Source organism: Procambarus clarkii, chromosome 52 (genome assembly GCF_040958095.1).
Source record: "Procambarus clarkii isolate CNS0578487 chromosome 52, FALCON_Pclarkii_2.0, whole genome shotgun sequence".
NCBI lineage: Eukaryota > Metazoa > Arthropoda > Malacostraca > Decapoda > Cambaridae > Procambarus > Procambarus clarkii.
The window spans coordinates 33924848-33937510 of record NC_091201.1 but is presented as its reverse complement, the minus strand read 5'-3'; the positions used below and the strand labels follow the sequence as shown (position 1 = coordinate 33937510).

At 40.0% G+C, this 12663-nt stretch overlaps 1 protein-coding gene across 6 annotated transcripts in view; it reads left to right on the top strand.

Annotated features, from left to right (window-relative positions):
• gek (serine/threonine-protein kinase gek) overlaps positions 1 to 12663 on the top strand; it is a 494332-nt gene that overhangs the window by 338658 nt on the left and 143011 nt on the right. For all 6 annotated transcript variants that reach the window (XM_069304649.1, XM_069304648.1, XM_069304646.1 and 3 more), the window contains 3 exons: positions 4980 to 5117; positions 7840 to 7975; positions 9777 to 9925. In XM_069304649.1, coding sequence (XP_069160750.1) covers positions 4980 to 5117; positions 7840 to 7975; positions 9777 to 9925 — 423 coding nt within the window. The remainder of the gene's footprint in view (positions 1 to 4979; positions 5118 to 7839; positions 7976 to 9776; positions 9926 to 12663) is intronic.

Sequence of the window (12663 nt, the reverse complement as noted above, 5' to 3'; positions counted from 1 at the left end):
AATTGGAGTTCAGCCTACTGAGGACCACGAGTCCTGGCCCCCTCAGAGAGGCACGGAGAGCAATGGCCTATGGAAACCTTCATGTGGTTGGGGCATTTCATGTCTGCTATCGACTGGGGTTCGACACCCAGAAAGATAGACGTAACAAAACAAACCCCACTTGGAAAGAAAATTGCTAGCGAAGATCGAACAGAGGCAGAACTCGCCAACACCAAAGGAAACGAGCAAACATACATCGCCACTGTGCCGCTTGTTCACGCAGCCCTTCCCTCCCTTGGAGGGTGGAGCCACGGACAGCCCCGAGCTGGCTACTCACACCTTCATTTCGTAGGCTGATGCGCTCTGGGGTGCTTGTCAACTCTGACCTCGATTTCTTGCAGGATTTTGTGCCCTTGTGGTGTTTCCTGCTATTTGTGTCGTTTTGGTCAGGAGTAACATAGTGCACTGGGACTGCACGTACTTAGGGCTGCCTTTCTTAGCCACTGCACTGTGCTAAATGACAAATGCTGTTTTGAGAGTTGTAGTTTTTTTAATTAGGCTATATTTTAATGTTTTTTAAAATTGCACACACCAACATAGATGGAGTGAGATCAAAGATACTGGAGTTAAGTGATGTAATACAGCTGCAGACACCAGACATTGTTGCACTCACAGAGACAAAACTTGAAGATGATATTTTAAATGATGTCATACTTCCAAGAGGCTACTCGGTCTGGAGACGGGACAGAAAAATTAGGAAAGATGGTGGTGGTGGTGTGCTGGTGAAAGAACACCTAAAGGTAAACAAAATAATAATTGCTAATCCACGAGAAGTTGACATAATAGCACTAAAGATATGCAATCAGGATAATAAACTAACAATCATAAATGCATATAGTCCACCGCCAAGCAACACATGGACAAAGGAGGAGCTAGATAATAAACAAGAGGGTCTTGTAACAATAATGAGAGAAATTATTAGTCAGAGATGATAAAGATAGATCACAACTGTTGGTAGTCTGCGACTTCAACTTAAAATCCATAAACTGGGAGGCATATGAAGCTAGAACGGAGGATTTTTGGACTTGTAGATTCGTAAACCTCTTCCTGGAAACATTCATGTTTCAACATGTTAAACAAGCTACGAAGATGAGGGTAGGGGATGTTTCCTCCATGCTGGATTTGATATTTACCAGGAAAGAGGAAGAGATATTTGACATTCAGTACCTTCCTTCTTTAGGTAAAAGTGACCATGTCTTATTGGGAATAAAGTATGCTATGTGTTATAATTTGGAAGAAAATGAGGTTGAAGCAGTTGAAAGGCTGATTTCAGGAGAGGTCATTATGGGGGAACTCAGACATTTCTTTAAGGAAATTGACTGGAAAGACTTGCTGTTAGGACATGAAGTAAATGAGATGTATGTCAAGTTTTATGAAATATATGATAAGGGCACAAATTTTTTTTTTTTCCAAAGCAGAGATGCAGAACTAGGAAACAGGATTGGTTCGACAGAAATTGCGAGAGGGCCAGAAACCAAAAAGACACAAAAATGGAATCGATACAGGAAGAGGCCAAAAAATGGAATCGATACAGGAAGAGGCCAAACCCCCAAACATACCAGCGATACAAAGATGCGAGAAACAACTACATGGCAGTGAGGAGAGAGGCAGAAGGAAATTTTGAAAAAGGGATTGCAGACAAATGTAAAACAGTACCAGGTTTATTCTATAAATTCATAAACAACAAATTGGAGGTAAAGGATAATATTCAGAGGTTGAAAATGGGAAATAGATTCACGGAAAATGAAAAGGAAATGTGTGAAACATTAAACGAAAAGTTCCAAAGTGTGTTTGTACAAAATGAAATCTTCAGGGAACCAGATACAATAAGAATTCCAGAGAACAACATAGAGCACATAGAGGTGTCTAGAGACGAAGTGGAAAAAATACTCAAGGAGCTAAGTAAGAACAAAGCAGTTGGTCCAGATGGAGTTTCACCATGGGTTCTGAGAGAATGTGCACTTGAGCTCAGCATTCCTCTTCAACTGATTTTTCAGGCATCCCTGTTTACAGGAGTTGTAGCTGATGTGTGGAAAAAGGCTAACATAGTTCCAATCTACAAAAGTGGAAGCAGGGAAGACTCCCTTAATTATAGACCGGTATCATTGACAAGTGTAATAGTCAAAATATTGGAAAAAATAATTAAAACTAAATGGGTAGAACACCTGGAGAGAAATAATATAATATCAGACAGACAGTATGGTTTTCGATCTGGAAGATCCTGTGTATCGAATTTACTAAGTTTCTATGATCGAGCAACAGAGATATTACAGGAAAGAAATGGTTGGGTTGACTGCATCTATCTGGACCTAAAAAAGGCTTTTGACAGAGTTCCACGTAAGAGGTTGTTCGGGAAACTGGAAAATATTGGAGGGGTGACAGGTAAGCTTCTAACATGTATGAAAAATTTTCTGACTGATAGAAAAATGAGAGCAGTGATCAGAGGTAATGTATCGGACTGGAGAGATGTCACAAGTGGAGTACCACAGGGTTCAGTTCTTGCACCAGTGATGTTTATTGTCTACATAAATGATCTACCAGTTGGTATACAGAATTATATGAACATGTTTGCTGATGATGCTAAGATTATAGGAAAGATAAGAAACGTAGATGATTGTCATTCCCTTCAAGATGACCTGGACAAAATAAGTATATGGAGCACCACTTGGCAAATGGAATTTAATGTTAATAAATGCCATGTTATGGAATGTGGAATTGGAGAACATAGACCCCACACACACCTATATATTATGTGAGAAATCTTTAAAGAATTCTGATAAAGAAAGAGATCTAGGGGTGGTTCTAGATAGAAAACTATCACCTGAGGACCACATAAAGAATATTGTGCGAGGAGCCTATGCCACGCTTTCTAACTTCAGAATTGCTTTTAAATACATGGATGGCGATATACTAAAGAAATTGTTCACGACTTTTGTTAGGCCAAAGCTAGAATATGCAGCGGTTGTGTGGTGCCCATATCTTAAGAAGCACATCAACAAACTGGAAAAGGTGCAAAGACATGCTACTAAGTGGCTCCCAGAACTGAAGGGCAAGAGCTATGAGGAGAGGTTAGAGGCATTAAATATGCCAAAACTAGAAGACAGAAGAAAAAAGAGGTGATATGATCACTACATACAAAATAGTAACAGGAATTGATAAAATTGATAGGGAAGATTTCCTGAGACCTAGAACTTTAAGAACAAGATGTCATAGATATAAACTAGCTAAACACAGATTCCGAAGAAATATAAGAAAATTCACTTTCGCAAACAGAGTGGTAGACGGTTGGAACAAGTTAGGTGAGAAGGTGGTGGAGGCCAAGACCGTCAGTAGTTTCAAAGCGTTATATGACAAAGAGTGCTGGGTAGACGGGACACCACGAGCGTAGCTCTCATCCTGTAACTACACTTAGGTAATTACACTTAGGTAATTGCACACATGTTATATATAAGTATCTACATTTGTGTTCACCATAGCAAACCACTAAGCTAGTATGGTGAGTGCAGACAGTAACAGGTGACCATACAGATTCGACAGACAACGCTACAGCCCTGCCTCCCCTCAATATTACTCCTCCCACAATACTATGCACAGAGTAAATTATCACAACACTCCTGCTATTATCAGAATCCTGGTCATTTTTTTCACAGTCAGGGGGTCTTCTGTAATACTATCATCTCTAAATAATACCAGTTACATGTATTTTTTACATTTTTAAGCAATGCTGTGGTCACAAGCTGAACAACAGTGCTGTGAGCTCATGCTGTGTGCACCAGTCTTTGTGGCTCACTCAGTATTAAGGCTTCCACGCTCAGGAATGTTGACCACGATTTTTTTTTAAATGGCGTCTGTTTACAAAAGCCTTGAGGAAGGTGATGTGAACCCTGTGTAGCCGCAGGACTTTTAAATCTTGCGTGGTACTCCCAAACGTCATATGATGCTGTGCGCAATTTGTTGAGTTACTCAAAGCATCATATGCTTTGCGTAGTTTAAGAGTTAAGTCTAGCCAGCCTCTGGTTTAACCTCGTGCCCATGACGTTTGTAAGTGCTGCTTCGGCTGTGGTCTTAGGCAACATGTCTTGGGCTGACATTTAGGCGCTGGGATTTTGGAGGTCGAACAGGGTCCTAGCTGCCCTTGATTTGGTAAAAACATTCTTGGTCCTGGGCATTTGTGTGTGTGTGTGGCTTTGGGTCGCAGGTTACAGCCAGTTGTCTCGACTTTGAGTTGATGAGCGTGTGGCGGTTGCCTCCCAGTTAAGTCCCTCGTTTACTTATCTTGGATTATGTAGCTCCAGGGAGCCGAAGGGGCTCCCTCACATAAAACCAGCGATGAATGTAATGAAACGGCATTTTCTGGGTGAGCCCTGAGGCTCCGTGGCACCCTCCCTCCCTCCCTCTAGTTGGCAGTTTCGTTTTGTTTTTGATGCTTAGCCTCCAAACTGGGGTTGAGTAGCCGGTGTTGTGGGGTCCTGGGCTCCCCCCCATCCCTTCCCGGGAAGGGAGGGCTGTGCGGACAAGCGGCGTATGACGTTTGCTTGTTTCGTTAATAATTGGAGGAGTTATGCCTCCCTGTTCAGTGTTTGGTTGCAATTTTCTTATCAAGTAGGGTGTGTGTTGCCTACCTTTCTTTGTGCCTAACCCCAGTCGATAGCAGATGAGGAATACCCCCAACCACAGGTTTTTTTTCCAGAGGCCATTGCTCCCTGTACGTCTCTGAGGGGGCCAGGTTCTGGCTCATGGTCCCCAGTAGACTCAACTCCTTTGACTAATGTTGTAGACTAATACTGTATATCGCATATTAGCCTAATAGCTCCAGGTAGCCTCTGGGGCTCACCCAGAAAATGGCGTTTAATTACATTGTGTGTTTGGAATCGGTGTATGTTTTTTTTACATTTTTGTACCGCTTGTTTTTCATTGCATGCTTTTTTTTTTTTTTACAGGTAACAACATCTTCAATGGTGGGAGTGAGGCATCATACGCTAATGCTTGCAGATACAGAAAATGAAAAAACCAAGTGGGTTGTAGCTTTAAATGAATTACACCGCATATTGAAGAGAAACAGACTACCTAACAGACAGGTATATTTGACTTTTTCAGATTTGTGGTATTAATAGTATTTCTTATTTTCCTTGTTATTCTCTCTTTCCTTTTGCTCTCTCCCTCTCTTCCCCTTTTCCTCCTTCCTCCCCCTTCTTTTTTTCTCCTCCTCCTCCCTCCCTCTTCTTGGCTGCTCGGTGATTACTGGAAGTGTGATGGGTTGTTAATCTCATAATAAATGGTTGTTGTGGTAGTGGATTGAGAAATCTTTACTGTCTCCCCTTCTCCAATAATTTTGCAAGACCATATATAAAGTTACTTGTTATGGTTGGCACAGGTTGTCTTAGAGTGTTGTAAGTGCAATATCTTGAGTGGACCCTGGCCCTGTGAACAGAAAGGAGCATTTTGTGCTACTCATTGCCCTCTTTTTTTTTTTCCCCCCCACTACTGAGTACATTTAATATACAGTGGGGCCTCGAGTTACGATGGTAATCCGTTCCCAGAGACGGATCGTAAATCGAAATATCGTATGTCGAAGCGATTTTTCCCATAAGAAATAAAGGGAATTGAATTAATCCGTTCCCCACCCTCCAAAATATAACTTACAAGTACATTTTATACTGAATACAATTTTTTCCTCTAACTACTATACAGTACATACGTTTATCTTACCTTTATGGAGGACTCTTGATGGCGTATGGAAGATGATGATAAGGGAGAAGATGTGTTACTGTTTGGAAGGGGAGTCTCCTTCCATTATCACATCAGGCAGTGAATACTTCTCTGGGGTACACTCTTTCCTATGTTTTGCCTACATACCACTAGGACCTGGTTGTGGCTCACTGCTCGTTTGTCTCGCTAAAAATTTGTCGAGACGCTTGTTTTTCCCTTCGTTTTAACATTTGTCTGTAGTGATGCATCACAGTGTCATTGAAAAGGTTAAGGCAATGGCCTACTGCAGCTTGATTTGGGTGAGTCGTTTCAGCAAAAGATTGCAGTTCTTCCCATGCTTCACACATTTTAGTAATTGTTGAGGAAGGGACATTCTGTACTGACACCTCCTCCCCTGAAGAAATTTCCTCAGCTACCTCTTTTTCTGCTCCTTTCGAAGAGCATGGAGTTCTTCGGTGGTCAGTTCTTCGTTGTGTTCTTCCACCAACTCCTCCACATCAGCACCATTCAACTCCAAGCCCAATTGCCTGGGTGGGCAGGCAGGGTGGGCAGGAGCATTGTCAAGGAGAAGCAGGGCCTTGAGTGGCAAACTGTTCTCCTGCAAATATCTTTTGATGGTAGGGCACACCACCTCCTTCACCCACTCCATAAAAAATTGCCTAGTCACCCATGCCTTGGCATTAGCCTTCCACATCACACACATTTTGTTTATCTGCACATTATATTTTTTGAAAACCCTTGGATTTTTGGAATGATACACAAGCAAGGGTTTAATTTTTAAATTGCCACTCGCATTACCACACAACACAAGAGTAAACCGATCATTCATAGGCTTGTGTCCGGGCAATGACTTCTCCTCCTTGGTAATGTATGTTTTCTTCGGCAATCTTTTCCAGAATAACCCTGTCTCGTCACAATTAATCTCTTGTTGTGGTAGGTATGCCTCTCTGCACAAAATCTTTAAATTCGCCAATACTGTAAATGTTTCCGCCGCTAGTTTGTTTGAACTGGCACCCCTTCCCATGCCTCACAACACTATGAATGCCACTTCTTTTTCTAAATTTCTCAAACCATGGGGGGGGGGGTTGCCAGCCGGCCGAGCGAATAGCACGCTGGACACGTGGTCCTGTGGTCCCGGGTTCAATCCCGGGTGCCGGCGAGAAACGATGGGCAGTGTCTCTTTCACCCTGATGCCCTTGTTACCTAGCAGTAAACAGGTACCTGGGAGTTAGTCAGCTGTCACGGGCTGCTTCCTGGGGGTGGAGGCCTGATCGAGGACCGGGCCGCAGGGACACTGAAAAAAAAAGCCCCGAAATAAACTCAAGATAACCTCAAGATAACCATCCCCTGCTCGCCTTAAACTCTTTCACTTCTGCATCACTCGATCCAGGGGTTTTCTTTATAAGATCTTCATGCAATTTTCTTGTCTTTTCACAAATGATGGCCTCTGAAATGCTTTTACCTGCTAACTTCTTGTTGTGTATCCAAATTAATAACAACTGTTCAACATCCTCAAGTGTTTGTGTTCTATGTATCGTGATTATTGATACGCCTTTTGCCACTTTAACACTCATAATGTCCTTTTTCTTAGCAAGTATGGTGGATATCATTGACTGAGATTTGTTGTACTGCCTAGCTAGTTCAACAACCCACACACCGTGTTCATATTTACGAATGATCTCTTGTTTTTGCTCTATGGTCATCCTTATATGGGTTTTCATATGTTGAACCTTACCACTGACTTTCTTGGGACCTATGGCAGGATATATAATAATCAGTTTTTATGTTCAAAAAGCAAAAAATCCCCACAAAAACAGAATTTCTTATAGGCGTGATTGTCACTAAGCAGGCGGCTGTAGTAAACCGAGGCAGGTCGATCCGCGTGACCGGGAACCACGCGCTCGGTTGACCCAAACGTGTACCAACAAATATTGTTAGTCGACGACACTATCGTAAGTCGAGTCACATTTTTCGATCAAATTTACATTGTAACTCGAAATTGTCGTAAGTCAGGGCAATTGTAAGTCTAGGTGCCACTGTATTTGGTATTGTATGACCATGCAAATTTTTATGTAATTTTTTTCTCGGCAGATATTTACTGCCCACGAGGTTGTTGATGGTAGTGTAACGCTGATAAAAAATGCCGTGTGTGGTACAGTTATCGATCCTGACCGTCTTCTATTGGGTGCTGAGGAAGGTCTTTTCTGTATTGACCTTGACAATTGTGGTAAGTTAGTGTCCATTACTGGCAAGTATTTCTCTCACTGGATTTCCATTTATTTTGAACTAATGAGGACAGTTTTGCCTTAATATTGTTGTACTTCCTGATAAATCTTTGGGTAACTTGAATGAATTTGTGTCCATTTTTGAGTAAACAGTGAGATTAATCAGGTGAACAATGGTACTAATGGGATGAGTAGCAGAAGTAATGTGATGAACAGTGGGAGTAATGGGATGAACAGTGGGAGTAATGGGATGAATGGCTCACAAATGAGGGTTTAAGATTCGATCTCCCACAGCAGGACTAAAGCATTTGAGCCATGTTTACGTTCACCATATAACTTGAGGTCATCCAGCAGTAAACAGGTACCTGAGAGTTGCAGCTGTTGTGGGTTGCATACCAAGGATAGTCAGTAGTTGGCTAGTAGATATGATAAGGGAAAATAGGTTGGGAGTCATTACAATTGGCAGTTGGAAAGGTGGGGTTCTAGAGTTAATAGCTTGATCTTGCAGATAAAATCAGGTGAATACAGTAATAAAATACAATATGTATATGATCGCAGTGCCCCCATATAAGATACCTTTTTCCAATATTGTTATATGATCTTTAACATTTTATTTAAATTGTTGCAATGGTTTGATACCCTAAAAAAGAAACCTTTGTGTACATCACAATGTTAGTAGTGTGTGCCCTGAGCCTCAACACCACCACCTCTGCCACCACTTACCAAGAATGTTTTAACTAGCCTGATGACTGTAAGCTGCAATCTTAGTTTCCCCTCTTTCTTATATACCCATGACACATTATACAGCCTATATGCCATAGTTAATTATACAAATTCAATATTAATAGTTTTATACAGTAGACAAGCTGTCTTAAGACTAATGGAAAGTAGAGTATATTTCAACATACTAGTTACTAGAGAAGGCATAAAATGAGTAGCTAATACTCAAGAATGTTGCCAATCCAGCTGGTGGTAACCTACAGTTTTCTGTTTATTTATATGAAACACATCCCTTGTGTGAGATATGATTCTGAATTATGTACCACTTAGTACATCGACACAGTAGCAAGGTATAGTATTTAGGTAAAGTGCAATAAACACAAAAGTTACAACTTGCTTTAATAAAATGCAAGATGGACTGCAATCCCAGGTGCCCAGAATGTCTGCTGTTTTGGGAACCTGGGAAGTTTACAAATGAGACTTTGTACCTTGCAAATATGTCCTCTCAACGTGTGTCGTGAATAAGGTTTTCTTATATTTAGGATTTCAGTATAAAAGTAAACAGTATAGTGGAGTTCTATTGTACTTTGTGACTTTGTGATTGAATGTCTTATCTTGCATGAACTATTTTATCGAAAGTTAAACCAATGCTAGCTCTTTTTGTCACATGTATAATTTATCATAATGTGAAAGTTAACAACATTGTCATTTTAATATTTTTTAACTGAAATTGTACATAAAAGTGGTAATGAATTTGTGGACATTTGTCATTAAGGTTTCCTAAGGCACTATCACTAAAAATACTGAAAATCTTAAGATATATTGGAATACTTACATATACTGTAATATTGATGAAGACGGCTTACATTCTGGTCAATCAGGATCATAGGGCAGTGTTAAAAAGTTTGCTTCGGAAGATAATTGTGATCAGCAGTAAGCTGGAAAAGGTGTGTTTAAGCCATGCAGTCATCATCAGCCACTCTAGGCCAGGCGATGCTATGAAATGTTACAAAGGTTTAAATAATGTAGGAAGAATGAGTATTGTTAATTTTCAATGCTTACACTAATTCTTTGTTGTTCCAGAAATTGCAAGGATAGGAGATGGTAAAAAAATTGTTAGTCTTGAGTATATAGCAGAAGAACAACTGATTATGGTCATTGCTGGACGGCAGCGGCAGGTTAAATTGATTCCTGTCAGAGCTCTTGGTGGTGATGATGTTGAATGGATTAAGGTAAGGTGTGAAAATATTACTTTTTTATCTTTTTAATTTGAGGGAGCATCATACAACAGGACATTTCTATATTTATTTATTTATACTCTCTCTGCTGTTAGTTGTTGTGTGAGTGTCTCTGATGTATCTTCCCTTCCCTTCCCTTCTAGGGAATTACTTCTGGTGGTAGTTTTCACAACAAAAAATATTCCAGGCATTCCTCTCTAAACATACTCTCCAAAATTGTTAAAACTTGAGAATTGGGTAATTCTTATTCCCTCTTAGAGCATTTCTAAGATGCACGCATTTCTTTTGAAATTTGGTGATATTGCCTTGAGATCACGGATTGTGCCAGCATAAAGTATTCCTTTTTAGTCCACGCTTATTTAGGCCTTTTTACTGAAGCCTCGACAATTATCCAGTGGTTTTTATATCATTGCCACTAACCCATTTCCCACTTTATGGGATGGAAAAGCACCAAACAAGTTAGCTTTTAAAATGATTATATGAAGATAGGTGTAAATATGGATATGAGACCCTCAACTTTCTAAACTACTTTCTACACTGGTCAGCATAACGCTGTTGTATTATCCAAAGCAGCATTGCAGCTATTTTATGATTTTCTCCCACTGTCATGTTATTGGTCTGTTGTTTGCATTGTGCAAAGATAATGATACTTAAGGTGTTGGTGCCATTGGCTGATGAAGATGATTAAAGCAAAATTCTATGGTTACCAGTCTTAGAGCTACCTGAGAAAATGTGGTTTATACAGCTGTGTTAAGATTTTTTGTGTCATACAACTGTGTTAATATTTTTTGTCATTTGCATGTAAAATATTATTAAATACATGTTGTATTATATCCAGTAAAATATAAAAAATGTAAATTATTAGGAAAACAAAGTTCTGTGACATGTGGGTGGAGTGTGGAAGGCTGCGGTGGAGATGTTTGAGGTTGCATATCCAGCAGGGATAAGACAGGTTCCAGTACTGACCCCCTGTAAGGTCCCACTGTTGACATCTTGCCACTCTTAAGACTCTTCTCTCTGTGATTCTAGCTTCTGGCTTCTTGAGCTGAAATATTCCCTTAACCTCTTTAGGATAAAGAAGATAAGGCAGTATCTTATTTTATGCACTCTTATTATAATTTAGAAACTTTAATGTAAACTTTAATGTATACATAAATTGAACAATTAATTTATGTATACTGTACTATATTTTATATGAAAATTTATTTATCTGCACTGTTAATAATATAGGCTGAGAGAGTAGGTATTTTTCATACTAAAAATTTAATATAAAATGTGAAAAAAATAAATATGAAATTTTACCCATGTTTAGTTCCCATTATCGGGAACGGGTAGCACGTTAGGTATAGTGAGGTCCCCCGTCACAACAACAGTTGCCTAATTTCTGGGTACATAGCTATTACTAGGTGAACAGAGGCATCAAGTGCAAGGAAATGTGGGGAAGCATGTTGTCTTGCATGGTAAGTGCTACCCTTGGTGGAAATGAAAGCTACCAGAGGGTGTGGTGTGACTACAGGAGAAGAGCTACACACTTGGTGTCCCATCTTCCCACCACCTCCCATCTTCCAAGTCATATAATGCTTTGAAACTAATAAAATTTTTGGCCTCCGCCTTTTCACTTGTTCCAGCCGTTTACCACTGTTCACAAAAGTGAATTTTCTATCATTTTTTCACCTTTGTTTAGTTAGCTTAATCTATGACCTCTTGTTCTTGAAGTTCCAGGTCTGAAGAATTTTTCTTTATCAGTTTTGTCTTCCTGTTACTATTCTGTACGTGGTGATCATATAGCCTCTTTCTGTCTTTTAGCTTTGCCATATTTAATGCTTCTAACATCTCTTCATAGCTCTTGATTTTCAGTTCCAGGAGTCATTTAGTTGCAATTCTTTGAACCTTTTCCAGTTTGTTGATGTACTTCTTAAGATATAGGCACCATGCAACTGCTATATATTTTAGCTTTGGTCTCAGAGGTTGTGAACAATTTCTTTAGTATTTTGCCATTTATGAATTTAAAAGCAATTCTGAAATTGGAAAGCATATCATAGGCCCCTCACACAATGATCGTTATGTGGTCCTCATTTGATAGTTTTCTATCCAGAACCACCGTAAGATTTTCTTTATCAGAATTCTTTGAAGCTTTTTCACATAATTTGTAGGTTGTTGTGGCCCATTTTCTCCTATTCCATATTCTGTAACATGGCATTTATTCACATCAAATTCCATATGCCATGTGTTGCTCCATACACTTATTTTGTCCAGGTCTTCTTGAAGGCCATGACAATGGTCTAAGTTTCTTATGTTCAACAAACATGGTCATATAATTCTGTATTCCTTCTGGTAGATTGTTTATGTAGACAATGAACATTACTGGTGCAAAATCTAAATCTTGTGGTATTCCACTAGTAACATTTCTTCGATCTGCTACCACCCTCATTTTTCTGTCAGAAAATATTCTTTCATGTTAAAAGCTTCCCTGTTATTACTCCAGTATATTGCTGGGCTGCATGTGCCTAGGGTTACCTTCCCCAGGTGCCCTGTAAGTACTGCCCTTGGAGCTTGGGGGTTCCCTTCCATGAGTTCCTTAGGTTTTGCCTATGTTGGGCTGTTTAACTGCTCGGTTTTTTGGCTGCCCTTTGGGTTTACTAGTTGTGTTTACTAGTTGTGTTTACTAGTTGTGTTTACTAGTTGTGTTTTGCGGGGGTTGAGCTTTGCTCTTTCGGCCCGCCTCTCAGCTG